This window comes from Phyllopteryx taeniolatus, chromosome 16 (assembly GCF_024500385.1).
Source record: "Phyllopteryx taeniolatus isolate TA_2022b chromosome 16, UOR_Ptae_1.2, whole genome shotgun sequence".
NCBI lineage: Eukaryota > Metazoa > Chordata > Actinopteri > Syngnathiformes > Syngnathidae > Phyllopteryx > Phyllopteryx taeniolatus.
In genome coordinates, this window is record NC_084517.1 from 10,041,805 (window position 1) to 10,066,496 (window position 24,692).

The 24,692-nt window shown below is 40.8% G+C and overlaps 2 protein-coding genes across 6 annotated transcripts in view; both read right to left on the reverse strand.

Annotated features, from left to right (window-relative positions):
- Positions 1-249: 249 nt before the first annotated feature.
- LOC133465630 (casein kinase I) lies at positions 250-22,549 on the reverse strand. Of its 2 annotated transcripts, XM_061748629.1 has the most exons (11): positions 21,966-22,326; positions 17,652-17,743; positions 17,322-17,432; positions 14,013-14,161; positions 11,759-11,987; positions 6,246-6,416; positions 3,636-3,784; positions 3,319-3,508; positions 3,070-3,209; positions 1,959-2,026; positions 250-1,873 (listed from the first exon to the last, which is right to left on the reverse strand). In XM_061748629.1, the coding sequence occupies exons 2-10, from the start codon at positions 17,725-17,727 to the stop codon at positions 1,994-1,996; spliced, it is 1,248 nt and encodes a 415-aa protein (XP_061604613.1). In that variant the 5' UTR covers positions 17,728-17,743; positions 21,966-22,326; the 3' UTR covers positions 250-1,873; positions 1,959-1,993. The 2 variants fall into 2 exon arrangements, with proteins under 2 accessions (XP_061604613.1, XP_061604614.1); XM_061748630.1 differs by lacking the exon at positions 6,246-6,416 and having other exon boundaries at positions 21,966-22,549.
- Positions 22,550-22,684: 135 nt separating this feature from the next.
- The window catches only part of LOC133465625 (trinucleotide repeat-containing gene 6B protein-like), a 28,774-nt gene continuing 26,766 nt past the window's right edge, over positions 22,685-24,692 (reverse strand). For all 4 annotated transcript variants that reach the window (XM_061748621.1, XM_061748620.1, XM_061748619.1 and 1 more), the window contains one exon: positions 22,685-24,609. In XM_061748621.1, the coding sequence (XP_061604605.1) occupies positions 24,039-24,609 (571 nt within the window). In that variant the 3' untranslated portion in view covers positions 22,685-24,038. The remainder of the gene's footprint in view (positions 24,610-24,692) is intronic.

Below are 24,692 nucleotides of genomic sequence, written 5' to 3' on the forward strand. Positions count from 1 at the left end.
TCTGAACACATCCACATCCTTCAGTTTTAAGGTGTGCACACTTTCACAACCACACTGAAATTATTTTTGTTTCCCCATTTTGGGGGGAAGGAAGTTGTACACATAATCAGTTTCGTTAATGGGAGAAAGTTTCCAAATGATTTATCTTACTCTTTTTTTATCTCACAAAAAACCTGGCAGTTTGCATCCACAGTACATGAACATTTGATAATTGTACAAAACACAGGTGATGAAATAACATCTGCAAGATTGAGAGATTCAGTTTTATTACTTCATAAAATATACACAAATACTGTTGTAAATAAAAGTGTTAAAGAACTGTACAAGATATCAGTACACAATACATAAAGTGAAATTCTGTCACCTTATCCTATTTTATACCCACCCCCCTAACACACGCACACATATACAACAGTTACAATGCCACTGGGTCATGGTGGCCTGTACAAAGGTAATTACACACAGTACCAAGATATTTACATGTCCCTGCAATTGAGTCAGTTAGTAATGTCAATGGCATCATCTAGATAGCAGGGGGTTAAAAACTAAAAAAGGTGACATCAAGCATTGACCTAATTTCTGCAGGGGGAATATAGAAAGCCCTGTGTTTTATAAAGGATATTAGACAGCATTTGAAGGGAAAAGAGAAGAAAAAGGGAGACCAAGACAATCATAGCACAAGCTACTTCTGGTGTTAGTCAGGAAGGTAGATTTAAAAGATAATTTTCTGGAAAAACAAAGTAGTTTAACATAAATAGCTGACAAAAAAACAACTCAAAACACACAAAATGAACCTTTATTTCTTATCGGGGATTACACAGGCAGTCACACTCTCACTCCCAAAAATCTTGAAACACGCACACATACACTTTCATGACCCAGCTGGCAGAGCAACATTGATGTCCAAAATGTAATACTTTAAATACCAAAACTTTTTAACCCCTCCCAGTAATATGCATTTTTTTACTTTAAATCTTAAAACACATTTTGGCTTTTACATTAAAAAAAAAAAAGTGATGTAAACATAAAACAATGGATGCCCCACCCCCTTAAATCATCCCTAATGGCCTCTGCCAATTCCGCTATTTCCTCTAGAGGTAAAAATGAAAAAAAAAATTAGTAAGAATTATCATAAAAATTGCAGCCATTCTTTGTTGGTTAAACGGGGTGCAATGGAGTCTAGTCAAATACTCTGGTCATTTCTTGAGGACACCGCCTCAGAAATTAGGAGTGTGTTTTTCAAACAACTACGGTGATGGATAACTTGTATTTAAGAGAACAGCGCACATATAAGTGATAAAGAAATGCATACTGGATATTTTGGATGATTTGAGATTCAAGGGACAGTTACTGGATACAGAATAGATAAAGGACAAGCAAGCAACTCACAGTAAACAGAAATAGGAGCTGAAACAAAACCTTTAAAACCTCTTCTGTCATTCATAACACTACCGTCTCAGACTACCCTTTTCCATCATTTACCAAAAGGGCTAACTAAGATTTAAAAAATAAAAATAAAAAAGGAATTGACCATTGAAATGAAACATGCTAGTGCCCTATCATCCTTTCATTTTTTGTTCTCAAAAGTTCCTCTCATTCATCAGACAGAAAGCTTGTTTGGGAAATGTTTCTCAGGAGCAGTCACAAGCAACCATGATGTAGCACTGTCACTTTTTGCATCGGCATGATGATGATCCAAGGTTTCGCAGAGTTCTCATAAAAGACTGGATGCTGGGTACTATAAAAAGTACTTCCCTGGATCCTGCTGGAATTTGCTGTACTTTTCCAAAGATCCATGTGTCCATTGGCATCAATCTTTTCATTAGAGTAAAAATGAAGGAAGGGACCAGAGCAACAAATATATCTTGCAGCCCTGCAGGAAGAGGAATTATTAGTCACATGTACTATTAAGTAGTGTGCTTCTGTAATTATCACACCAATTACCAAAGAGAGCTCACCTGTCACTTTCATGTTCATGCACAGCCAAGGAGATTTACTTTCCCATGTGCTCGAATGGCACGCTCACCTGCACAAACAGTACACGTGATCCTAGAGCAACATACTCCCCTATGATTCAAGGAGAATTTTACTACAATGAACCCTTATTTTTCACCAGGAATACATTCCCACAATAGGAGAAAATCTGAGATATCGAAACACCATATAAAAAAGTATTTTTTTTTCAGTTTAACCCATTCCACATGCGTTAAATGTAATATTATTAACACACTTTTTTAATGCATTATAACAAAAAGTTGCAAGCATAAAATGTATAAACCATAATGTAATAATTGTTGTGTTTGTCTTTGGCTATGTTCACACAGCAAGTCAATTCAGATTTTTTTCTTTTGCCCAGTGTGACATGCGTCTGATTTTTTTCATACAGTACAATTCCGATTTTTTCAAATGCAACCCAGGCCTCTTTTCGTATGTGGATATAATCCGATATGTATCCGAAGTGAGTGCAGTATGGGCGCTCCGGTCACACTCATCCGACCTATACGTCTCATCAAAAGGCAAAAACAGCCACAATTGTTTGACAAAACGAACGCACGACAAGGAATTACGGACGAATGAGCAGAAAACAGTCTGTGGCGAAAAGAAGATGCTTTACAACTGATAAATATATGGGGGACCTGTCAGATCAAGCAGAAAATCTTTGAAATTGCCACAAATGCGTCAGGACACAGGGCCATATTTAATTCCGTAAACACACAGTGCCTCGTGTTTGTGTGCAAGTGTGTCACTTCACTGAGACATTCCGTCCACAGTGTAAGTCACATTTGTTTTTGTAATCTGAACGACTCCATAAAAAGATTAGATTTAACAAAAAAAAATCTGAATTTGCCATCATGCCCTGCAGAGTGAACGTAGCCTTAGACATGCATGACATGGAAGAGGCAGGGCCTGGTGGGGGTGGCGGGTGACATTAGTGGGCCGGGCGGGGGAACGCTGTACAGTTAAAAATGCTACATGTGATTTCTATACATGTCCACTTTCCCTTCCCTATACTGTAAACTTATAGCATGGGAACTGACAAGTGTGTTTTGAGCGTATACACACACTCACCTGTGATGTGGAAATCCTGGATTGGTCGTGACGGGCTGTAACGTCAGAGGACGACACGTTAGCTGGAGCGCCACGGTGGAGCCGCATGCTCACCTTCCTTTCCCTTTCTGCACGAGAAATGGCACGAGGCGATGTGTTCCCTGAAACAATGGACAAAATTGATACTAAACTTCAGTATGTGTTGTAAAATGCAAGCTGTTTAATTGGGAACATCTGTCAGAGACTTTGGAAATTCAATGTACAGCTCACCAGACTGCTGAACCCGTGAGGCAGGGTTAGAGATGGCCTGTTCTGGTCCATTTCTGACTCTGTTGGCAGGTCCAGAGTTAGGACCTGGTGGGAGACCTCGTGCTGCAGAACCCCTGAGAGGAACACGATCGTCCCTCTCATCGCCAGTCCGCCTTTCCCTGTCGCCATCTTCAGTCGTCCGGGTGGCCCCCTGTTACGTAAGATTAGCCATATTTAAGGTTTTTCTTAAAACTACAATCAAAAATGGAGGAGGGCAAAGGGTTCTGTCCCAGTTTCCCAGCAAATCCTCACTACAAAATGACACTTGCTCAACTTACAAACTTGAGCATATTCCAGTCAAAGACATAATCATAGGAGAAGCCCTGCCGGTGGAAGAGATTTCTGAAGAGCTGTCGCAGGTAGGAGTAATCTGGCTTGTCATCAAATCGGAGTGATCGGCAAAAATTCAGGTATGTAGAGAATTCCGCTGTAGGAGAAATACATGAAAACATTTGTCAATGTAAAAAAGACAAGTAGATTGGAAAAAATGAATAAAAAAACAGTTTAATATAACTTTAAATATAATTTTTAAAAAACACCTTGATTTTGTCATACAAGGGTCCAGAAAAGGCCCCTTTGACAGCTAGTTCTGTTTGACCCAGTTTTGTACCCACGTTGTCCATATTTGCCCTTTCCTCTGGTTGCCTCCGTGTAGAAAACCCACTTGTGAGAGCACACGTATTTGTTATGTTGACAGAGCTAGCTGGGGAGCGGAAAGGGAAGGCAGAGATCTTCGCTAGTGACATAGATAAGCTCGAGAAATTTGACCTGATTTCAGGCCTCTCGGCAGAAAAACGTCTGGAATTAAGGAATGCGTGGAGGATTTTAATTCATATTTCATTTTTATCGAGGCACCATAGAGACAATATTACATTCCAAACACTAGAAAAAGTTTGTTTGGCAAAATATGTCCCCCTTTAAAGCAGGTTTCTCGCTGCCCGTTCGCCAGGTCGCCAATGGCTAATTGAAATAGGATGTGGCGAAGCAAATATTGCCTACGTTCGCCACAGTGGCTAATCAAAATTGCCTGTGTCTAAACTCAAAAGCCTTTCCTGATAAAAGTTAAAAGTGAGCACGCTCATTCTGCCGTGTATGAACAGTGTTAGTGGTTTAGTTTTTTCTCGCTTCGTAAAATGCTTCTGGCTAAGCAGTCAGGCTCACAGGCTTCCCCAGCTGCGGGAAGCGGCGCATCCATGAAGTCCAGCTGCCACTTCGCACCAAATTGAACCATACGCATTTATTACCGCGACGTGTGTTTGACGTGTCGATGGCCAATATGTCCTGCAATTTACATTACTTCTCGCAGCTAGCTAGCTGCAGTTTTCATCCATGCAAGGGCCGCTAATTTCACTTTGGTTGTCATGCTGAGCAGCGGCTCTGGCTTGAACTAGCTAGTCATTTGGGGGGACCAACGCAAACACAGTCACGCGCCCCCCGAATGTAATTTAGACCACACAACGCTGCCGGCTTCTCTGGGCCCGAGCTCATCTAAGATGGACTGATGCAAAGTGGAAAGGTATTCTGTGGTTCGACGAGTCCACATTTCAAATTGTTTTGGGAAATTCTGGACGTCCTCCCGGCCAAAGAGGAAAAGAACCATCCAAACTGTTATGGACGCAAAGTTCAAAAGCCACCATCTGTGATGGTATGGGGCTGTGTTAGTGCCAATGGCATGGGTAAGACACCATTAATGTTGAAAGGTACATACAGGTTTTGGAGAAACATATGCTGCCATCCAAGCAACAACTTTTTCATGGACGCCCCTGCTTATTTCAGCAAGACCATGCCAAACCACATTCTGCATTCTTACAACAGCGTGGCTTCGTAGTAAAAGAGTGGGGGTACTAGACTGGCCTGCCTGCAGTCCCGACCTGTCTCCCATTGAAAATGTGTGGCGCATTATGAAGCGTAAAATACGACAACGGAGAGCCTGGACTATTGAACAGCTGAAGCTGTACATCAAGCAAGAATGGTAAATAATTCCACCTACAAAGCTTCAACAATTAGTGTCCTCAGTTCCCAAACGTTTATTAAATGTTGTTAAAAGAAAAGGTGATGTAACACAGTGGTAAACATGACCCTGTCCCAGATTTTTTGGAACGTGTTGCAGCCATAAAATTCTAAGTTAATGATTATTTGCTAAAAACAATAAAGTTGATCAGTTTGAACATTAAATACCTTGTCTTTAAATAGAGGTTGAACATGATTTGCAAATCATTGTATTCTGTTTTTATTTATGCTTAACACAATGTCCCAAATTCATTGGAATTGGGGTTGTTCTTTAATTGATAAGAACATTAATTAACATTGACTATAGTTTACCATTTGAACCCCTTTTGTACATATCTTGGTGATGAAAAGCTTCACTCTCCACTTAACTCATTCACTGCCAGCCATCCCAGTTAACATGGATATTTGACTTCTAAAGCAGTCAATGGCAGTGAATGTGTTAATCTCTAAACTCGGACAAACGTATCATTATAAATTTTTACAATGCATTAAGTTAAATCAATAAGTCAATATTCAAAGGTTTTTGTTTTTACAATTTAATAGTAAAATAAAGATTGGTTCTTCATATCAAATCATCATAACATTTAGGCCTGGCCTACAGGAAAGAGTTGTTTATTTGTTAGCTGCATCCAATGTTGTGTTGGTCACACTAGTGTAATCATGAATAATGCTGAAGATAAACATTCTCCTGAAAAATCGCATGCTAAATCACAATCTTAATATTTGTTTAAAAGAAACAAAACAAACAAAAAAACTCAATTCAGAGTATCTTTCCAAATCATTCAGCCCTACTCCTGATTGATGACTAGGTAGTTTTAATTTGGCTCACATCGTTTAAAGGTATAACATCCTAAACAGTGCAATCCAGCCTCACTTACAAGGGTATCCTTTGCAAAGAACCTCAATTGGTGTGGACATTTTCTTCTCACTGATTCGTTCATACTTCTGTCTCTTGGTAGCAGCCTTGAGGCCTTGCCAGGGTAAGGACCCCAGGTTGAAGTACATGAGGACGTAGCCGAGGGACTCCAAGTCATCGCGTCTGGATTGCTCTGGAAACAGTTTTAGTTTTAACAGAGTTAGAGCTGCAATAAGTTATGTGTTCTACAGACTACAGTTTCATCTGTAAAGCTGTTTTTCATCCATCCATCCATTTCCTTCTACTTAACCGAGGTCGGGTCACAGGGGCAGCAGCTTAAGCAGGGAAGCCCAGACTTCCATTTTCCCAGCCAATTTGTCCAGCTCTTCCGAGGGAATCCCTAGGTGTTCCCAGGCCAGCCAAGAGACAGTCTCGCCAGCGCGTCCTGGGTCGTCCCTGGGTCCTCCTCTCGGTGGGACGTGCCTGGAACACCTCACCAGGGAGGTGTCCAGGAAGCATCCTAATCAGATGCCTGAGCCAGCTCATCTGGCTTCTCTCGATACAGAGGAGGTAGCTTGACTCTTGAGCCCCTCCCAGATGACAGAGCTTCTCACCCCATCTCTAAGGGAGAGCCCGGACACCCTGCAAAGGAAATTCATTTCGGCTGCTTGTACCCGCGATCTTGTTCTTTCAGTCACGGCCCACAGCTCGTGACCATAGGTGAGAGTAGGAACGTAGATCCATCGGTAAATTGAGTGTCACCATTTGGGTCAGCTCCTTTACCACAGCAGACTGATACAGTCTGCATCACTGCAGACGCTGCACCAATCCGCCTGTCGATCTCACGCTTCATTCTTCTCTCACTCGTGAGCAAGACCGCGAGATACTTTAACTCCTCCACTTGGGGCAGGATCTCCTCCTCGACCCAGAGAGGGCATTCGACCCTTTTCTGAGAGAGGACCGTGGTGTCAGATTTGAAGGTGCTGATTTTCATCCCAGCTACTTCGCACTCATCTGTGAACCGCTCCTATGAGAGTTGACCATCACGGCTTGATGAAGCCATCAGAACCACATCATCTGCAAAAAGCACCAACTTAATACTGACGTCACCAAACCGGACTCCCTCACTGCCTTTGCTGCGCCTAGAAATTCTGTCCATGAAGGTAATGAACAGATTCAGTGACAAAAGGGCAGCCTTGGTGGAGTCCAACTCTCACTGGAAACGTATTCGACTTAATGCCAGCTATTTGGACTAAACTCTGACATCGGTCCGAACAGCCCTTTTCAGGGGGTTCAGTACCCCACCCTCCACAGGACTCCCCAAGGGACACAGTCGAATGGCTTTTCCAAGTCCACAAAACACATGTAGACTGGTTGGACAAACTCCCATGCACCCTTCAGAACCCTGCTGTGGGTGTAGAGCTGGTCCACTGTCCCACAGCCAGGAAGAAAACCACACTGCTCCTCCTGAATCTGAGATTCGACTACTAGACGGACCCTCCTTTCCAGCACCCCCGAATAGACCTTACCAGGAAGGCTGGGAGTGTGATCCCTCTGTAGTTTGAACACACCCTCCGGTCCCCCTTCTTAAAAAGGTCTGCTAATCCAGAGGCACTGTGCCTAATGTCCATGTGATGTTGCCTACAACATCCAGAGCCTTGAGGAACTCCAGGCGGATCTCACCCAGCCGAGGGGCCCTGGCACCAAGGAGCTTTTTAACCACTTCAGTGACCTCAACCCTGGTTATAGGAGAGCCCACCTCAGAGTCCCCAGACTCTGCTTCCTTATAGGAAGGCATGTCGGTAGAATTGGGAAGGTCTTCGAAGTATTCGGCCCACCGACTCACAACGTCCCAAGTTGAGGTCAGCAGCTCCCCATCCCCACTATACAAAGTGTTGATGGTGCACTGCTTCCCCCTCCTGAGACGCCGGATGGTGGACCAGAATTTCCTTGAAGCCGTCCGCAAGTCGTTCTCCATGGCCTCACCAAACTCCTCCCATGCCAGAGTTTTTGCCTTAGCGACCACCAAAGCTGCATTCCGCTTGGCTAGCCGGTACCCATCAGCTGCTTCCGCAGTCTCACAAGTCAAAAAGCGGGCCTATGTCCTATCAGGCATAGGACTCCTTCTTCAGCTTGGCATCCCTTACCACTGGTGTTCACCAATGGGTTCGCGGATTTCCGCCATGACAGGCACCAAGCACCTTATGGCCACAGGTCCAGTCGGCCGCTTCAATGAGAGGCACGTTCCACTCAGACTTAATGTCCCCTGCCTCAGTGTGTGCTCGAAGTTCTGCCAGACGTAGAAGTTGAAACTCCTTCTGACAGGGGACTCTCCCAGACATTCCCAACAAACCCTCACAATATGCTTGGGTCTGCCAGGTCGGACCGGCATCTTCCTCCAACATCGGAGCCAACTTATCACCAGTTGGTGATCAGCTGACAGCTCCGCCCCTCTCTCCATCAGAGTGTCCAAGACCTGCAGCCGCAAGTCCAATGACACGACCACAAAGTCGATCATCGAACTGCGGCCTCATGTGCCCTGGTGCCAAGTGCACATGTGGACATTCTTATGTCTGAACATGGTGTTTGTTATGCATAATTCATGACGAGCACAGAAGTCCAATAACAGAACACCGATCGGGTTCTGATCGGGTGGCTGTTCCTCCCAATCACGGCCAGGTCTTACTGTTATTGGCCATTTGAGCGTTGAAATCTCCCAGAAGAACAAGGGAGTCTCCAGCACGGGCACACTCCAGCACCCCATTTAAGGACTCCAAAGAGGGTGGGTACTTGAACTGCTATTTAGTGCATAGGCACAAACAACAGTCAGGACCCGTGCCCCCACGTGAAGGTGGAGTGGGGGCACCTTCTCATCTGCTGGGGTGAACCCCAACGTACAGGCATCGAGACGTGGGGCAATCAGTATGCCTGCACCTGCTCGGCACCTCTCACCGTGGGTACCAGAGTGGAGAAGACTGGTACCAGAGCCCAAGATATGTGTCAAGGCGAGACCGACTATATCCAGTTGGAATTTTGGCCACACCAGCTGATTTTACCAAAATCAATTCAACTTCATAGAACCTATGAGAAACCTGTGCAGTCGGCTATGTCGTTGTTTTGTTCAACAAATGCCAACATAGCTCACTTTCACATGAGTGCTTTTGGACGTCAATGTTTTAAAAGGAAAACTCTGTAATTTTCACATTCAGAAAAAGGTGTTAATGTATACTCTCATAAGGTTTCACCAATGTCGCCTTCATTTTTGTAAAGATCCCAGTGATTAATATATTTCTGACACTTTAAGTTGATTCATTTCTAGCCTCTCAAAAAACCTCTCTGATAGAGTTAACATAACAATCACAAGTGAATGTTGTCAACAGGTCATCAGTAGGAGCCTTGTCCCGAATGTAAAGCAGAGGATGCAAAACAATGTTGCAATTCCAGCAAGAATTGACAGCAAAATATCTTAAAAATAGAACCAGTATACATTACTTCCCCCTACCCTCAAAAGTTAAATTACTGGCCTAAAAAGTGTAACGAATAAAAAGTGAATAAAAAGAATACTCCACCCTATCACGCTTGTATGATCTGATATGGCCCGTATAAACTAAAACCCTAGCTACGTCATTTCAGGCCAGGAATGTTATGCCACTGTGGAATGAGACAACCAGTGGCCAGACGTTTCCGGCAGTATTATATAACTTAAGTTTACATTTAAGAGGCTACGGCTTGATGATTTTTATTAAATTTTTTAAAATACAAATAGCTATGACAGGAAAAACGCATGTTATGTAGTGATCGTTGAAGTGTTAAGAGGCAAATGTCACAGTGGCCAAGGGTGCAATCTTTAATAAATTAAGGAGAATGCCTGTAAACAACAGGACTGAAGCTGCATTGAGTCAACCATTAGCTCTGCTCTGTGGAAAAATTCAGGCCTGAGTCATTTTAAATGTGGGCAGCGGGTATGCTAACACAGAGCCACAGTAATGAAATGGATATTTTTATCTTGATGTTTGACCTTAAGTGTTTGACTCGTAGCAGTGTCATGGTACCAAAATTCTGACTACGATACTATACCTGAATAAAGTACCTTGATACCGGCAATGAAACGATACCACAGCAAAAATTTACAACATCAGTACATGCAGTGGAATGAAAACTAACAAAACAAATTCAAATACTTTATTTTTATTTATTCAAAACATTGCGATAAACTTAAAATTATGTAATAATGCAATTAGCACATTCTTACAATTCTTTTTTTTTTTTTTTTTTTAAACAATTAGCTCAATGCCTGCATTATATATATATATATGAACAATGTGAGTTTGTATATCAATTGTATGTCTATATACAGTATATATATGATATATAGTCATGAGGGTAGGAGAAAAATCAACCACCCTTGTTTCTTCAATTTCTTGTTCATTATAATACCTTGTACCAGTATATGCGTTTTACCTAAAGAACACAAAAGCTGAATTGTATTATTAAATATTATTTTTGCTATTACCAGGAAAACCATGAAAAATGGCTAAAGCTAGATATAAGTTCTTTTATGAATTAAGTTATTTTTGTTGTCATCTGTATATTTGTCCAAACAAAGGTACCTTTAGTTTCACCTGGCATTAAAAATGAACAAGAAACTGAAAAAAGAAGGGCTGTAGTATTTCTTCAATGACTATATTAATTATTTCTATATTTATTCGTACTTTACTCATAGTTAGTTTGCAGCCGTTTTATTCTCCTGGCTCACACTTGTCGGAAGGCTGTAAGTCATTGGCTGGCTGTCTGCTTTTTGTCTACTTGCCGTTAAGACACCATATGACCGCTGTCGCGCAAGTTGTTTTCTTTTATTAACTACCGGTAATAAAAAATAAAAATGGTACCGTGCCATTTTTGTCTTCAAAATACCTGGGTACGGTACTTGGTCCAATACTAGTTAAGAGCGGCGCAATGTTGTTTTGTAAATGGACTTGCAAGCAAATATATGTTTTGTAGTTTTAGAAGTATAAGTCCATGTTTTTTTTTGTCTGCTACAACAAAGGAAACCAAAAATGTAGAATAAGTAGCAGCAACCAGGCTTGAAATTCTTAAATCTTCTAACTAAAAGGTGGGATGTTTGAGGCATTTAAATCCTTGTTGGTAACACTGAGCGATACTACTAGAGGCTGCGTGAGTGACATGGTTAAGTCACCTAGCATACGTTCATTATTTTAGGGGTCCCATAAATCAAGACTGAATACAACCAACTTATTCTATACATGCACTCTGTTATCACAATTCTAAGGGCCCAGGACTGCCACGGGCCTGAGAAAATAGTCATTTTAATTTGCGGCACTGACATTGAGGGGCCCATTTTTCCCCACAGTGCCCCTGCTTCTCTGTGCCCCTCTATTGCCGTTGTATAGAACAAGGATACACCAGAACATGTTGTATGTCCATTATTTCGCACAAGTTACTGGGACTCAAGAAACAAAAGTCTTTGTCAAAGTAACAAATGGGGTTAGTGTGTATGAGCCCTGTACTTCTTACCAATTCCAAGATGCGTGTTGATAGAAGCATATCGTGCTGTGCCTGTCAGGTTCTTGTTCTCCCTGTAGGGGATGTGCTGGTGTGTGCGGGCATCGCGGTATTTTTTGGCCAGGCCGAAGTCAATGATGTACACAAGATTACCCTTCTTGCCAAGCCCCATTAAGAAGTTGTCTGGCTTCACATCACGGTGAATGAAATTCTTGGAGTGGATGTACTCAATACGACTTATCTAAAGATAGGAGAGAACAGGAAAGGAATAAATTAAGTTTTTGTACACAAAAAGTACATGGACATATTACTCTGAATTCAACCACAAAATTTCAGGAACAATATGCCTCCAAAAATGTGTAAGTCATGGATAGAGAAGTCAGTAAATTGACCTCATCTCAGCGAGCATTAAAGGATTAACTTTGAATTTTTTACTTTTTATTCAACTTTGTGACTTAATTGCAGTAATTATAAATTTACCAACCTCAAGAAGGGTTATTAAAAGAATGTGACAATAAGAATACACACCCCAAACCAGACTTACGTCAGTAACACTCAGACATCACCGTAAGTGTTGTCAAAGTTAAGGTAGAGGGTTTTATGTCTGCAGTTAATTGAGGTTTTATGATGGCAACAGTTTAACACTGGACCAGATTATTTCTAGACTTAACACCGATCTGATCGGCCTGATCGGTATCGGTCAATAATTAGCATTTTATGCGGATCGGCTGATCAGCTTTAAAGTCATTCGCCGATCCAATCAATGACGTCATTGATTGGCTCCGCAAAAGACATTTACTCTGCGTCGCCATCGTGTAGAGTGTTATATTTTATATATATATGTTTGAATCCAAAACCTAGTTTCTTTTTTTTATTTTTATTTTATTTATTATATTTTTAGCCTTGTTGAGTGTCTTTTGACGTAGTACTGTAAATATCTGACAGCCAATAAAGTTATTTAAAAAATATATATGTGTCGGCGGTGTGGGACAGACAACACGTAATGCTCAGACTACAAGAAAAATTGGGTCTTTCATGATTGCACTATGTCAGACTACTGCAATAAAATCGTGTATTCCGATACCACCGCATCGAGTCTTTTACGATCACTGGGCTTTATCTTGTCAACTCAAACGCGACCGGATACACTCGTTACCACAGCCACGACAACAACAATCGATCGCGTCATGTGTATTATAAGAACAAAATGGAGGAAAACAAGTGCTGGTGGTCACCAATGCGAGGGAGAGGTCTTTAATTCAAGGCTTGCTCGAGATATGTTCACGTACTTTTAATACGGTAGGGCTCCCAAGCAGGCAACAAAACGTAATGTAGCCTACCTAGCAAGCTAGTGCTAGCACCAACGGGTGTAGCGGCATTCTGTCGAATCATGCTCTAAAGTTTTGGTGTGTGTGAAGTACTTTAATTACAATAAAGTAATTTAATTACAGTAAGTTAACACCCATTATTTCTGTCATGTTGTAATGTTGTTTTGACCTGACTGATTAGAATACATGACCTGACTAAAGCAGTGATTTCCGACCTTTATGGAGTGAAGGCACATATTTTACAATTGGAAAATCACACGGCACACCAACAAACAAAAATTTCACAAAAATTAGATACACAGTAATTAGTGTATGTACTTCCTGCCATTTAATGGAAGAGCATTTATTTGTTCTGTCTGTCACTATGCCTCACTGGCATAAATAGAGGAACAAAGATACATTATTTCTTGTAAAAAAAAAATTGAGAGGTTAAGTAAAATTTTATCATTTCCTATGGCACACCTGAAGATAGATAAGATAGAAGATTCTCACATTTCTCCATTTTGTGATCAGATTGCTGATCGGTTATGTTTTTTTTTTTTAAACTTGCTGATCGACCCCAAAAATCATGATCTTGTAAAGCCTAATTATATCTATTCATATTAATTCCTATAGGAAAAACTGTGCTGGAATGCAGACAAACTGGAGGTTGACCATTGTCCCATAACAAATTGTGTTGGACTTGAGAGATTCCACTATATTTGTAAGTGGAAAAACTCAAGAGTAAACAACAGGGTCACCAGGATTTTACTTAAGAAAAAATGGCAACAGTCAAATGCAAACAAATAAGAAATGCATGATGCATGAACATAGGAAAACTGGAAAATGTAAATGTTTTAAACAAAACCTTGGGGGAAATAAAGTCAAAGGAAAAACATGCACTTCCAATTATGCACATGACCTAATGACTCAAAAACAGACATTTTTGAAAGTCTTACCATTTGGTCTGCCAAAAGCAGGACGGTCTTTAGGCTGAACTTTCGGGAGCAAAAGTTGAAAAGATCCTCAAGACTGGGACCAAGAAGCTCCATCACCATCACATTGTAGTCTCCTTCTGCTCCACACCACTTTATTGATGGAATACCCACTAGAAAGAACAAATATACAAAATTAGAATGACCATTGTTCAATTGATTACAAATACACAAAGCACCAACTTTTTAAACTGAAGAACTGTTAAACTCCAAATGTGGTTATTTAAAAAGTAACACACACAAATTGTGTTTACTTTGAAATGCTCCTCCATTTTTGTTCATTTAAATTCCAATAAAAACAATAATTCTCCTGCCCCTTTTCTGTTGAACTCCTATTCCATTTGCCACAGACTAAATATACAAATTCTTCTGCAGGTTTTCGCCTATTGATTATGTTGAGTGAAAAAGCATTTTTACCATGAAAACCCAAAATTCTTTAAGTTAAACTGAGTTTGCTTATTTCAGACACGTTTGTACTGTAATCTGGACCCAGAGTTGGCAATCACTACACACACAACATGTTGCAAAATGAACTGAGCTGTTTGCTTAAAGATATTTATCAATTGATGGGACGGTTTTTCTTGCCAGGCCAATTCTTTTGAGTGTGATGGATTCTTGCCTGTCAGTCAGCTTCCGACACGTCCATCAGCTTTACACACAAACTGGTGGTGGAAGTATGTTTACTGACAGCAGGTTCACAATGTTCTGGTCAAATTTAGCAGCTGCTGGTCAATCACCTAAAACAACTTGTAATCGTTATGTGTACTGGTTACGGGCGCTTCAGCTGCCCCCTGCTCCAGTGTGTTCCACTACCGTGCATGTGTTCACTGTGATGGGTTAAATGCAGAGAACAAATTTCGTGTGCATGCATGCATGTTCATGACAATAAAAGATGATTCTTCTTCTTCTTAAGTAAAGCTTTTGAAAGTCGCCATACATCAGCAGAGAACCACGTAGCAACAGAGCTTGTTGTAGAGTGGAAACGAGTCCTGCTCTCAAAAATAAAACTGCTCTACACCCATCATTTTTTTGTTACAATAGCTTTATTACATGTCTGAAAAGCAAAAACAATCAACTTTGTCCCACACTTCTCAGTACAGTCGAGGTTCATTTATGTGCATGCGAGATTGTTGTTAAATGATAGCAGCTTTAGCGCAAAATTAACATTTGTTTTTAAGTAACCTAAACATAATATCAGTGCAGTCAAATGGTTTAGATCAACATGGAGTTGGGCGCTTATATTTCCACTTTGTGTTAAGTGTGAATGGTTGAGGTGTATGCAAATGACGTCTCCCTTGGCTGTACGCTGAAGTGAGACATGACACTATTATTAACAAATATGTGAATGAAATGTACTTTTAATAATACTACTTTTCCCACACAACATGTTATTTGACACCATTGAGGCTGGTGGTGCAAATTATTGTTGAACATTTACAAAGTAAGGCTAGCGTAACCTCCATTTGGAAATAAATTCAATCTTTTTATGTATACCCTGCCATGATTTGGGTACAAGTGCCTGTTTTGTAGCAGTGGTCCCCCAACCACCGGGTAGACTTTACACCGATCTGATCCGCTTGATTGGTATCAGCCGATAATTAGCATTTTATGCTGATCAGCTTAATGTCATAATTTGCTGATCCGATCAATAACATCATAGATCGGCTTCGCAAAAGAAATTTACTCCGCGTCGCCCTCGTGTACAATATATTTAAATCGAAAAGCTAGTTTATGTTGAGGCTTGTCGTGTGTCTTTTGACATAGTACTGTAAATATCTGACTGCCAATAAAGTTATTTTTTGGAAAAAAGCATGTCGGCGGTGTGGGACAGCCAACACGGAATGTCTGGAACAGACTACAAGACAAATTTGGTCTTTCACGATTGCACTATGTCAGACTATTGCAACAAAATCTTGTATTGCGATACCACCGCATCACGTCATTTATGATCACTGGGCTTTACCTTGTCAACTCAAAAGCGATGGGATACATTCATTACCATGGCGACAACAACAACAACAATGGATCATGTTGTGTGTCGTATTAGAACAAAATGGGGAAAAAGCGTGTGCTGGTGGTCACCGGTGCTTAGGTGAGGACTTTAATTCAAGGATTGCTTGAGGTATGTTCATGTACTTTGAATACGATACAGTTCGCAAGCAGACAACAAAACTTTATGTAGCCTAGCAAGCTAGTGCTAGCACTAACGGGTGTACGTAAACATGCCGGCGTTATGTCGAATCATGCTCTAAAGTTTCGGTGTGTGTGTGTGAAGTAATTTAATTACAATAAAGTAATTTAATTACACTAAGTTAGCACCCATTATTAATTTCATGTTGTTATGTTGGTTTGACCTGACTGATTAGAAGACATGACCTGAGTAGAGAATAGCTTTGAAGATACTCAGTATACAGTACACAAGTCTATACAGTAAATGAACATTCATTTCAGTCATTTAAATAGACACATTGCTCCATCTTGTGATCGGATCTGTGACCAGTGATAATTTTTTTAAACTCACTGATTGGCCCCAAAAATCCTGATCGTGTAAAGCCTACCACTGGGTCACACCGCACAGATAGAAAAACACCCTGTCGATGATTATCGTATTTTCACGACCATAAGGCGCACTTAAAAGTCTTAAATTTTCTCCAAAATGGACGGGGCGCCTTACAATGCAGCGCGCCTTATGGGTGCACAGAGTTCCAAAATCTGTAACTGTTGTTGTGTGACTTAGATGAGCGCTCCGCTTGACTGACTGGGAGCATTTCCTGACGACACGTTGCTTATATAGAGCAAAGGCGGATGTGACTGAGGACAGCATGCGGATGTTAAAGGGGAAGGGTGCGCGTCAAAGAGGACGCTAAAGGCACGCCCCCAGTAGGTATATAGCGCCGGTATGTGCATTGTGCAAAACAACATTGGTTGGGCTAAGGACCCCCGAAAATGGCACCTACGAAGAGACGCGCTTACGAAGCACAGTTTAAACTGCAAGCTATCAGTTACGCGGAGGAACATGGGAATCGAGCAGCCGCGAGAGAATTCAAGATCAACGAATCCATGATTCGTTCGCAAGTGGAGGAATTCCCCACCCCGTTGGCAATTAGCTTCCGATCAGAAAAGTCCTTCAACCCCCACCCTTCACATGAACTGGTCTGTGGTGGAACAAAGGTTGGGTAATACTGAGCTACAGTAATGCCGGGGACTTGAATTCTAACAGTAAATGTGCTGAGAAGTTCTGGTTATCGCTCGAAAAAAAAATAACAAAAATACCTCCTCCTTGCATCATCTTGTAGAACTTGCTCTCAATGTGCAACTGTGGGTGTTTGGTTTTCACACATTCAAGTTTGATGGCTACCTCCTCACCAGTGGCAATGTTGGCACCTGAAGAGATCAAAAGAACCAAGCATAGCCACAATCATTTATGGATCCAGAATGTGTGTGAAGAAAACTTCGACTCAAGAAAATTCTATTTTAAAGTTTGAAAAAACAGATTAGAAAAACAAATGTGAGACTAATGGTACACATACAGTGGGTGCAGGTAGAAAGTGAATCAAGGCATGGAAAGGATAAGTAGGAAAAAAAGTGTCCTTTTCTCTTTACCAAGGTAAATGTCTCCGAAGGAACCGCTACCTATCTTTCGCCCCAGCCGATATTTGTTCCCCACTCTCAGCTCCATGATTGCGAGCAGTCACCTGTCATTTAAAAACACAACACGATGATTAGAAGACAAAGAACAAGCGACACAAAGATAACTTATTTCTAGCTATACCTTTGTCAAAATTTCAAGGAAGGTGAGCGGCACTATGGAACTATGTTGAGGAAGGAACAAGTGAATGAGTCAGTTAGACGCTCACACAATCCTGGTCAGTCACAGACACATCGACCTGAGTAGTTGGTATGAGAACTGACGAGTAGATCAGCAAACAGCTGTCTGCCCTCCAGTCATGCACGAATAGATTTGTAGGGTAGAGGGGCGGGGGTAGGTGGTTGCCGTTAGATCAGCAAAAACAAGGGCGGGTGGGGGGGAAAGAAACAACAAAACGTGCGCTCGGCAGAATTCGCAGTTGTCAATTGGAAGAGAAGTTGAGAGAGGAAAAAACAACAACTGTATGACTATTGGAGATTTGGCACAGGAGAGAAAAATGTGGCGCGCTGGGTTTGCTGTGCTGTAACTGCACGTGATGCTAGAGCAAGATCATTATTTATTCAGAACTCTACCACGCCACATTTTGTAGCCACTGTTATAACAAGACTAAGCTTTGCACCAACTTTGGCGGGTGATTGAAGGAATCAACCACAATGCACTGGTTGGCTTGATCAGTGTCAAGGCCCTCAGATGATTCTGTGCAATAGACTACAGAGCAAAATGCTGCAGAGAACACATCTGCCCAGAGCATGACTTGCTAAAGAGATTTGGTTCCTCACAAAGACCTTGGGTACATGACTGAATCAAACTGCGCCTTATATAGAAACTGACGTGTGTGTGTTTGTATGTACTTGTTCCAAATCTGGCACTGCTGCATATTCAAAAATACATTTTTCAGTCAGCCTCTGGACTTTTCAGTGACCTACTGAGAACTGAGCAAAGCCATTCATTCCATGTGAAATCAACTATTTTAAATCTTAAATGATTCTTGTCATGCCATATGTAGTTTACGCTTAATCCACAAATTGAAGAGAAACTCAATGTTCACCGTGTGCAGAAAAAGTCAGAATCATTCCCACAAATTGAAGAGAACCTCAATGGTCACCGTTTGCAGAAAAAGTCAGAATCATTCTTTCACTAAGCAGCCAATGAGACTGGTAAATGAGGGGAATACTATGTTTATATCATAAAACTGTGCGACACAGATCAAGTCATTTATACATTTCAACAGATAATCTTTAAGATGCTAACAAAACCCAATCTTTAAGATGCTAACAAAACCCAATCTTTAAATGTACTGAACAAATATAAATAAATTCTGTATAAATAGTCTTGGATTAAATTATTAATAATTATGTTTGTGAAGTGCATTACTTGGTTGCAACCAGAAGAGGCATTGAGTCTAAGTGGACTGTCTTTTAAACAAGAACATGATGTCAGCTATCAAAAGGTGTGCTCCGTCCACAAACGACTACAGTAGGGAACAACTTGTCCATATTATAAAAGACTGAGGACTACTAACAATCATATTCCTTTACATCTTGCATACGACTGACAGACTCACACAAAGACACCAAAATGTAGAGACGTCCCTACAATGTTTCTTAACAACAACAGTTTTGGTACATTTACCAATGAGTAGGTATGCATTCAGATTTTAATAGATTCCCCCCCCCCTTAGTTTACAGAAGGTTACCTTTTTTTTTTCATTCCCAAGTGGGATCTTTTTTTCTTTCTCTCCTGATACCAAAAAATCTTTAAAACATTTTAAGAATGTATTGCCTGGCATTGAATTTAACCATAGAAATACATATTTTTTTCTTAACAGATGTGAAAAGTGCCTCTTCTGGTAGTAAACTGTAAATACCATACCTACTAAAGTAACATTATAAATGTTCAACAATTTTGCTTACGCAAAACAATGGGAACAAGATTAGTCCGCTTATGTTGTCTGTTTTTTTAGGAGTTAAATCGCGAGCTGCATGTTTGAAAAATAGCCATTACAGGGATTGGAATAGTCGCTACAATGGCAAAACTGACTGCTTTTGTAAACCAGCTCCTCTCTGATCACAGCAAAATTGCGAGTGCAAGCAGTGGACGTGAGCGAGGGGACACTGAACTGTGGAAGTCATCAAATCAATTTTTTAAAATCATCCTCAGCAAGTAGACTTCAATTAATCGAATCACATAGCCCTACCAATTCATAATCTTCCTATAGTTAATTATTTTTGAAAAATTGAGTCTAGTCCCGGTCCGGTCAGGGAAGTTTTATTTATTTTATTTTAGCATCTTATTCAAATAGCTGTATTTGACAGGCATATTCACATTTACATGATCTCGTATCCCAACCATCATGGTCCTTAAAACAAATGTCATTGCGGATTGCACTAGGCTCATTTCACAAGAAAACACCAGATGACGTGACACATTCAAAAATGGAGGCCACAGAACCCCCTCCTTCCACTGTCTTGCTAAAGGAAGTCAACCTGTCCCATGGTCTGTATGCAGAAAGGTATATCTGATTTAGCAAAGAACATTTTTCACAAAGCAACACAACAAGTGCCATAATCTCATCATTTGGTACAGCATCAGTGACATGACTTTTACACAGCCTGGTTGAGATCAGGTTCATCTGGTTTATTTACATTACATTTGAATGTGCTTCTATGTAGCTCAACGGACCACTTCATTATTAAAAACAAAATGGAACACAATAACTAATCTGGTCTATTTCAGGCCCAGTAGAAAGCGAGTAAAGGTATTTCTTATATTTTTATTTTCTTGTTCAACTACATGACCATTGAATATACAATTCATGTGCTTGATACCATATTGCATGTATTCATATTTGTAAGAGCGAAATTTGTTATACTACATACGTTATTAGACCTGGGGTGGGGTCTGTGGGGAACAGTTTTCCTATCGGGGGTCATTGTTTTTTTTTTTTATTTTATTTTTTTTATAAATCATCAGAATACCATACAAAATGTATGAAGGAAAAAAATAAAAAAAAATAAAAAAAAGAATGACACAACAATCGAACAAATGTTTAACATTAATATGAGCATTTGCAAGTTAAAGCTTTGTGTCTTTTATAATGGTTACTGTTTTTTGTTTTTTTTTAATTTGTATTTAGAATTGCATGGTGGGCAGCATGTGGCCCAAAGTCCCCCACCCCTGTATTAGACTGACAATGTACATAATATGGCCAAGAGACTGGAAAAAGTAGTAAGAGAAGTGATATCCAAGAGACTGCTAAAAGTCACATTACCCCTGTAACTTAACTTAAAAACAATATATTTCACATTTATCTGTATAAATGTGTCAGAAAGAGCATGAGGGGGGATCCATCAACTCACACTGCATCATGAGCTATTGTGGAAGTCATCAACAGGACAATGGCCAGGTTACGTTTTAGTTCATATTTACAGGTCAGTTTTGGCTGAGAGGTTACCTGCAAACTACCGTATAAATCAGTCTCGAAAACAAAATCACCGAATAGTTCTTAATGTTCGATCAGCCATCTTTAAGTAGAAAAGCTTCAGATAAAAAAGACAGTAGTGGGGGAGTGGGGGGAAATCAAGTGTCACAGCCCCAAAGCCAGAGGATTTCACAATCGCGAATGAAAAACAGTACTGCAACGCCTCTCACACAGCTGTCGTTCCAATATCAACTTACATCACAAACTCGATAACCACCTCCGAGCAGCTCTACCACAGATCTGTGATATTAAAGATTTACATATTGTTAAACGCGGTACCAAATATTTATCTTTTACTACGCTAGCAATTTTATGCAGAACAGGTCGGTTGAGCTTAGTAGACAAGGGTAAAAATCATAAAACATTACGTTTTGTAAAATCTTTGGACACCTTGGGCTATCCCTGAAGAGTAAAGAGACATGTACGAAATGTATTTAGATATTTGAAAATGATTATGAAAGTATAGGTGTCACTACACGGTTAGCTATGAAGCGTACGCTAGCGTTACTTGGTGGTGGGTTAGCCAAAACCTTGATACGTAGTGATTGCACCATTTCATCAACATTAGCATAAGCCTTACACTTTGAACGTCAAGTATTATATCCACATTTCGTATCTTACTTAAAACCGCACCCATTCTTATGCGTCACTGTTCCATGTTGATAGACATGGCCATCTACTCGCCCCCTCCCCCTATGCTGCTAAGCCGTGAATAGTAGACTCTGGTTTGGCCGTATCAGGCCCCTTTTCCCCCCTGGTTTCGCCGGCTCCCGAACCCTCCACTCACCCGATATTGGATTCGTATGAAAGCTGGTTCTCTGAAGATTGTGTCCCGGTAGCTGTCAGGCGGGTAGGAGCCTTGGTCGAGGAGGATTGGAGCGGATTCTAGCGGCTCTCATTCCCCCCAGCTCGTAGCTCTGTCGTCGGTTGCACTCCCTGTTGATAGTCCCTGAGAAGCTCCAGTGGCACGAGCGGCCGTCCTCCACGAATCTGTCCCCCCGCCTCCTGTTACTTAAGCGTGGATGATGTCATTCTCCCGACGTCAAAGCACGGAGATTTAAGGAATAACGCACACATTTTTACCCCTTTATCCACGAATTAATGCACAACTACTAATATTTCACTCTGTCGACAACGTGAACCTGTTCGTAGTCCTTACGAACTCTCCTCAACAGAGAACGTGCAATGGAAAACATTTAACATCGTTTCCATCATAAATCAATCAAATCAGGCAGGGAATGTAGTGAATATTTTCATTAAGCAGTTTACAGTTGGATGACGCAGGTGTTAAATAGGATTGGTTTGACCATGGTAAGTAGCGACAGTTGCTGGGGACGGATGGATAAACCTTTTTTTTTCTGTTTTTACGGAATTAATGAACGTCACACTCACTACTGTGTATTTGGAATGTTCAATGAACCCACTTGAAGGGCAGGTTTTATAATGATTCTCACAGCTCATTAGAAGTTCAAAGACAAGAATTGAATCCCAAAAGTGACTACAATGCACATTTAAAACAAGCCAATACTTTATTAATATTGTTCTCCTTACTTTAAATATGTTTTCCTTTGTAAAATCTCAAAACAAAAACACTGAACAGGAGTGTGAAAGCCTGTCTTAATTTAAACCAAATACACATCAGAACATTAAAAACATATGGTAACTCTTTCTGCATTTGTAAACAACCCAACCCACCCAGTTTGATAAGATTTGGCATTTCCATTTTTTCCAACGCACATACCTTGAGCTGTTTGTGCCATGAAAATGTTTTTTTTAATTATTTTTTTTATTGCAATTATTGCAGTTTGGACAATAAAAAAATGTAACTCCACTAAAAACAAACAACTTCTAATAAGAGAAAAAGCATTAGTGCCAATATTCTTAACACAGTCAGCAGTACAATGAACACACAAAACAATTTGTATAGACCTTCTGTATAGTAAGCAGCCTTGCCTGAATTTCTTGACAGGCAGTAACACGCGCACGCACACGCACGCACGCACGCACACACACACCAACAGTGGTTGTTTAATCCACTGATTTGGTCTCAGTCCCACTCATACTATGTCCACTGTGAATGATACTGTATCCACACATGGAGAAATGCAACAACGCCTCAATTTAACATTTATCACTGCAACAGTAACAAACAAATAAAGATAAGAGTGCCAAAGTAAAACAGTAGGAGGTCAGCATCTTGAAAACAAAATGACATTTTTCATTATTTTCACAATTCAAAAAAATAAAGCCTTACATATAAACTGGAAAAATATAAACAAACTTGACATACACAGTAAGATGCAGTTCTGCTAATCAGAGCTGAATGCATGTGTTTGGATTAATGTTGTTTTTCCAGATGCGTGAATACAAACTGCACTTCCCACATGTGGTAGTTTTTAAGTTTTCTTATACAATGAAGGTAATGCTGTTTACAGTGCCCTTCTTTTAAAAGGTGCATCTGAATTTAGTATATGAATGTAAATCTGTTCAAAAGTCTTCCATTTACTAAGCACAATACAGTCTAGTCTTTCAGACCAATTGACTTACCATTCTTATTCAGTTTTCAAGTCTAAACAGTTGAAATCTTCATCTGTGGAAAAAAAGGCTGTATACAACTAACAGTCCCTGCGTTTATTTATATAATAGCTTAAATCTGGCCGCAAGAATGTGTGTAAGCTTGTCTCACATTTCTTTTGTATGCGTGAGCACATTTGATATGCAAACAATGTATATGTGTATGCACGTGTGGAACATTAATATATGCATATCTGTAAATGTGGTGATGTGCTATAGTAAATACATATTGTATCCCAGTGTATGCAGTATCAGTGTGTCTAAATCTACAAAAGGAGAAGGCCCCTCAGACCGAATCAGCTCCACCGCTCAGCAAATCACCTGGCAACAAAGCAGCAGGACTGTCCATTTGATGCCTCTCCTCCATCTGTGGTGCCCCCCACAGACTGCTGCCATGGTATACTGCAGCCATGCCACCCCATAGTCCAGACCTGCCAGATTCTGCTCCCCCAACACTTCCCACCCCTCCTGCTCCATTGGTGCTCCACTGGGAAAAAACACCCAGCCCGGGTCCATGGACTGAGGAGGTTTCTGAACAGCTACCTGTACCATCTAGACCCTGCCAACCAGAGCCGGGGGACATTACACCACTCGGACCTACGGAACCACTTACCACTCCACCGCCATTTCCATGTCCACCTGAGGTGGTGATCGTTACTGCCCCCTCACTTCTTGGAGAGCTAGCCCCACTTTGGGTCACTGCAGTGCCTGTTCCAGGTGAACCCTGCATACCAGCAGCTGCTGACCCTCCTATGCTAGTCCCATCAGCACTTGCAGCCTGGCAATGTGTAAAATAGTGATCAACTTCTTCCTCACTCAGGAACTCTGCCAGGATTGTGGTGTTGCCCAGTACACACCTATAAAGAATGGAGTTGTGAGATGTTTCACCACCAGAATCATGTTCTGAATGACAAAGCATTTTATGCCCCATTATACACAT

Excerpts from the sequence above, each read along its gene's own strand:
- LOC133465630 (XM_061748629.1), bottom strand. The coding sequence starts at position 17,727 with ATGGAGCTGAGAGTGGGGAACAAATATCGGCTGGGGCGAAAGATAGGT. Across the intron at positions 14,162-17,321 it reads CAAGATGATGCAAGGAGGAG|TGGGTATTCCATCAATAAAG; the intron begins GTATTTTTGTTA and ends TGTTCTTTCTAG. Across the intron at positions 3,509-3,635 it reads ACTGGAATATGCTCAAGTTT|GGGGCCACCCGGACGACTGA; the intron begins GTAAGTTGAGCA and ends CTTACGTAACAG.